The sequence below is a fragment of the Octodon degus genome, unplaced genomic scaffold (assembly GCF_000260255.1).
Source record: "Octodon degus isolate 3935 unplaced genomic scaffold, OctDeg1.0 scaffold00004, whole genome shotgun sequence".
Taxonomy (NCBI): Eukaryota; Metazoa; Chordata; class Mammalia; order Rodentia; family Octodontidae; genus Octodon; species Octodon degus.
In genome coordinates, this window is record NW_004524580.1 from 8,145,371 (window position 1) to 8,150,745 (window position 5,375).

At 42.4% G+C, this 5,375-nt stretch overlaps 1 protein-coding gene across 1 annotated transcript; it reads left to right on the plus strand.

Annotated features, from left to right (window-relative positions):
• The first annotated feature begins 483 nt into the window (after positions 1 to 483).
• Positions 484 to 2,848, plus strand: Myf5 (myogenic factor 5). Its single transcript, XM_004623757.2, has 3 exons — positions 484 to 1,064; positions 1,854 to 1,929; positions 2,336 to 2,848. The coding sequence occupies exons 1-3, from the start codon at positions 561 to 563 to the stop codon at positions 2,524 to 2,526; spliced, it is 771 nt and encodes a 256-aa protein (XP_004623814.1). The 5' UTR covers positions 484 to 560; the 3' UTR covers positions 2,527 to 2,848.
• The last annotated feature ends 2,527 nt before the right edge of the window (positions 2,849 to 5,375 follow it).

Consider the following 5,375-nt stretch of genomic DNA (forward strand, 5'->3'; position numbering starts at 1 on the left):
AGAATAAAACGATTTTTCAGGTGCAACTTTGAGAGGGCAGGTCAATAGTCTCCATCAGCTAATAGTGGAGGGTAGTAATAAATACTGTTATTACTTGTTGCAATTGTACTGTGTGAGCCATCACCACAAGGTGCACTACCTTCCGGTTTTTTTTTGTTGTTGTTGTTCCATTCTTTAAAGAGCCCATTGGATTAGGTTATGAGGAGTGTGCGTGCGAGAGAGCAGGTTGGAGAACCATCCTGACCTTGTAGAAACGCAATAAAGCTATTAGTGTCTGGGGGGCCAGGGAACAGCCAGCGGCCTCTGGAGGAAAGGGGAGGTCTGCCCAGCCAGACTGGGGGTGCGGTGCGATATGCTAATAGTGCCGGCGGCGGCTCCCTCCACCCACCCCCACCCCGGGAATATATAAGGAGTCCCAAGCCGGCCGGCCCAGGCCACGGGGCGTCTGTCCTCGCTAATTACTGGAGAAGCCGCCCGGCTCCCGCCCCCAGCCTGCCTGCCAACTGCCTTCCTCCTGCTCTCCCTGCCGAGGCCCAGGTGCGCGGCCGCCTTGCTGAGGGATGGATCTGGTGGACGGCTGCCAGTTCTCACCTTCCCAGTACTTTTACGAGGGCTCCTGCATCCCGTCCCCGGAGGAGGGTGACTTTGGGGACGAGTATGAGCCCCGAGTGGCTGCCTTCGGAGTGCACAAGCCGGAGCTGCGGGGCTCGGACGAGGATGAGCACGTGCGAGCGCCCACGGGTCACCACCAGGCTGGCCACTGCTTGCTGTGGGCCTGCAAGGCCTGCAAGCGCAAGGCCACCACCATGGACCGGCGGAAGGCGGCCACCATGCGTGAGCGAAGACGCCTGAAGAAAGTCAACCAAGCTTTTGAGACGCTCAAGAGGTGCACCACGACCAACCCTAACCAGAGGCTCCCCAAGGTGGAGATCCTCAGGAACGCCATCCGCTACATCGAGAGCCTGCAGGAGCTGCTGCGAGAGCAGGTGGAGAACTACTACAGCCTGCCCGGGCAGGGCTGCTCGGAGCCCACCAGCCCCACCTCCGACTGCTCCGACGGCATGGTGAGCCACACGCCAGGGCTACCCCAGGCCTGAAGCACCCCTTTAAACCAGCGGTAGGGTGGTGGATGGCTTGTGTGGTGGAGGCAGTTGCAGAGTTGTCTCAAGAGATCTGGAAAGGTGTCCAGACAGGTGCTGGAGAATCTACAAAGGTGTCAGGAAAAACTGCTGGATGAGTTTAGCTTGGACTTTCTCTGCAGGTTCTAGATGTACACTGTGAGAAACGGTTGACCAGTGGGAGAGATGCTGTGCAAGAGCAGTCAGTTGTTTGCACCATTTCTAAGCTTTTTTCCAAAATCTACCATCGGTGGGACTCCGCTGTACATCAGCATCTCACGGTCCTCGTGCCCCACCATTCATAACTTACTGAAGACACAGAAGTAGACCATGACCTCAGTGTTGCTGTGGTGTGGGCTGGCTGGGAGAAGATGTTGACGCATTCTTTTCAGGGGGTGTTGCCCCAGGTTTTAATGTGTTTTTGCCCTGGGAAAATGTTCTCTCCCAGAATTAGTGTAGCTTCCTTGGGCTCCAATCCATTTTACATGGTTAACCCAGTACACATGGCTGCTGAATTCCACCCCCTTTCCCCCTTGCTGCTGCTCACCTCTTTGAGCCTGGAGGTTGACCTCTGTGCCCTGGCAATTTGGAGAGGGATAGCCAGTCCTAAATCAAGGCAAAGAAGGTGATGGTGAGGGACCAGTGTAAGGCGTTGGTGGAGGAGCACGGTCTTGGTGTAGGTAAGAACATGTTTTGCCAAGACCTGAAAACAAACTTTTGTGTCTTGTGTTATAGCCTGAATGCAATAGTCCTGTCTGGTCCAGAAAGAGCAGCAGTTTTGACAGCGTCTACTGTCCTGATATATCAAATGGTAAGAACTGATAACTTCACAGGCATTTAAAGACCAATTCAGCCTCATAATTCAAATATGCTCTTTCAGGTGGCATTGGGGAAGACAATGAAAGTGATGATTTATATGAAGATGCTTCAGCATAAAATAAACACAAATTTTTCTCCAAATCCCCCAAACACACACACACACACACACACACACACACACACACACACACACACTTTGACTTGAAATATTACCAGGGGCAACCACATGTCACTCCTCCACCCTGGGGAATTGCTGATATTTGCTGTAAACTTCGACATCAGGCTCTCTGTGGCCCCCTGACCTTTGGTGTCAAGGAGCTGACCTACAGTTTAAGGGGCAAATAAGCTCATCTATCTGGGGATAATTTCTTATAATACTTTTCTCCTTGTATCATTAGTATATGCCACAGACACAAGCTCCTTATCCAGCTTGGATTGCTTGTCCAGCATAGTGGATCGGATCGCTGCCTCAGCGCAGCCTGGGTTGCCTCTGCAAGACTCGGCCTCTGTCTCTCCAGCTGCTAGCCCAGATTCGCAGCCTGTAACTCCAGGGGCCACCAGTTCCAGGCTTGTCTACCATGTGCTATGAACCAATGCCTAGTCTAGATGAGTTCTGCCAGGACAGCTCCCGGAGGAAGGAGGCCGGATATGAAGACAGCCTGTATATAATGACTCCTTTCAGCTGTAAATTTGTAAATATTATCTTGCCACTTTATAAGAAAATATATTTAACTCAAAGTCACAATTGCAATGAATATTTTCTCTTCTGTCACCTCTGTTTCACTTCTTTTTCTCCATCTTTGTCTTCTTTGCTTCAGTTACAAAGTTCCAATAAGATTATTTCTAATAGGAGCCAATTTATTAAAGATAACCTGTTGCAATGCTTAACTTATATATATATGTGTGTGTATGTTATAAATATTGTCAATTAAAAGTTATCTCTGATAATTAGGTATTTTCTTTTCTTTAAAATGTTCGGGCATCTGAAAATCAAGTACAGGGAATTTTAAATATATTTAACATTTTTTTCTTTAAGCTTTTGGTTATATTGTATTGAATAAAAATATATTAATACTGCCTAGTGGTATACATTTTGATCTTTTCTTATAAGAGCTGCATCATTTTAATGTAAGCACTAAATAATACTTTGTGGATAATTTCAAGATATAAGAAATTTTGGAAATTCCACTATAAATAAAATTGTTTACTGAAAGAAACGTTTTGTTCTTGACTTTTTAGAATACTCTTAGTGGAATTAGCAGTCATTGACAGGATCTTTTAAACCTACGTTAAAAATGTAAAGATGGCTTTATACACAAATCTAAATGTGATTTTATACACATAATTTAGGCTCGTTAACGTCACAAATGAAAGCATAATATTTCCACTTTAAAATATATTTTGAGGGATGTCACTAAATGAAAAAATTCCTTTATCTTAATACTGCACCATATAATGTCAAGTCATGTGTGTATAAATTCAAAGTAAAAGTTATTCAGGAGAGTGACACATGTTTTAGCAAATAGATCATCCAATGTCACATTATTTTAATATCTGCAAAACTCCAGAAATCATTTTAGGACTTACCGAATTTTTCTACCTGACGAAGATATCCTGATGAATTAATATACTAATGTTGTCATTTTAAGATTTTTTTATTGTTACAGTATTAACATAAGAAAATGTATACAAATAATGGTAAAGTGAAGCAGATTATAATTATCTTCCTCTCTTTTACAGTTAGAAATTAAAAAATTAATTGATCATATTGCATGTGTGTGTGTTTTGAGAGAGAGAGAGAGAGAGAGAGAGAGAGAGAGAGAGAGAGAGAGAGAGAGAAATGTGGACACTTGTCTTACTCATTTTCTTTGTAGAGTACTTTCAGAAGGGTTTGAGATGAAAAATAGGATAATTAGGTAACAAAATTAGGATGGACAATTATTGGAATAATTTCTACAAGTTTACTACTGAGAGAGATAGAAAAGGAAATATCCCAGAAGCAGCAAAAACAATATTAATGAGGAACAAATATAGATTGCTTCACCCTCTAATTTATAAGCTAGTTTAAAATTGCTCAGGGCTTGGGTTTATGTATATTAATCAAAACACATAGACTGCTTGCTAAAGTTTGGTGATACTACTGTTCTCAGGAAGGTTTCTTCTTCTCTATATTTTTCTTCTGTTTGTTTTGCAATCAAGCTTAAAGGAATCTAAACCATTCCATAAGCGATGGAAAGAACTGAACTGAAAAAAGTATCATGGCCACTGGCATGGTCTGAAACAGAATGCTAATGTTTCACACACAGATAAATCTTTATTTGATTTAGTACTATAAGGACGTTAGATGGAGAGAATTGAGCAAGTACGACAAAGATGCTAACAGGTCTGCAATGTGTGCTTGAGTTATTTGCTTATGTCAGATACTGTGTTAGGTACATTTTCTTCTTTTGATATTTCTGTATAGTGCTTGGAAATTTCTTGTTCTTGGTACAATCAAAAAGAAAATACTTTCAAATATTGGGATTTGTAAAAGTTAATTTTAAAAATAATTGTATTCTGGGGTTGGGGAGATAGCTCAGTAAAATTAGTGCCTGCCTGGCAAGCACAGAGTCCTGAGTTCAATCCCCAATTAAAAAAAAAAATCAATTGAATGTAACCTTATTCTGTTCTACTTAAACAAAATAAGTAGAAATAAAACTTTTAATTCAAGTGGAAGAAAATATTTTTTTCCTTCAAATGCATCAAATACGGCTATTGATTTTTAAAGTGCATTTGATGTTCTTAGTGAATATTTTAACAGTTTAAAGCATTTAGAACTTTTCCAGTGATCTTGATTTAAAACAGTGTATAATTAACAATGTCATGAGCCATGTTGATCAATTAATCTCACTTCCAGTGTACTGAAGGCTGGTGCTCACGTAGTCACAGCTTGGCACAATGCATCTTCTGTCGTCGTGCGTACTTTTTGGATAAGTGTTTAGAAATCGGTTCACCAATGGCCCAGATGCAAGTATTCTTTACTTCAAGAAAGTTGATGTTTGGCAGCATAACTGACAAAAGCTTCAAGAAAAAAGAGGATTTTGTTGTAAATAAATTTCCCAGGAGTGAGCTTTCCTGAGGTGCCTCTGAGTTTGAATCAGACCACATCACTCGAGCTGATAAAAAACGTACAACAAACATAGAGTAACATTTCTAGAAGTAGCTAGGAGACTGTGCCGCTCTTCATCTGGGCCTGATGGGAAGATGTGCCCGGGAAGTGAATCGAGCAGCCTCCTCTCCACTCAGGCCCAGAGCATCCAAGCTCACTAAGTGATAGGCGACAAGTGAGCGGAGTGAGATCATGAGCAAATGCTATTTGGAAGCAAGTTGGTATGTAAGTCAGGGTGTCATAATTTTCTCTGTTTTCCTCCGTTTGAGACATGCAAGCAAGATCAAATC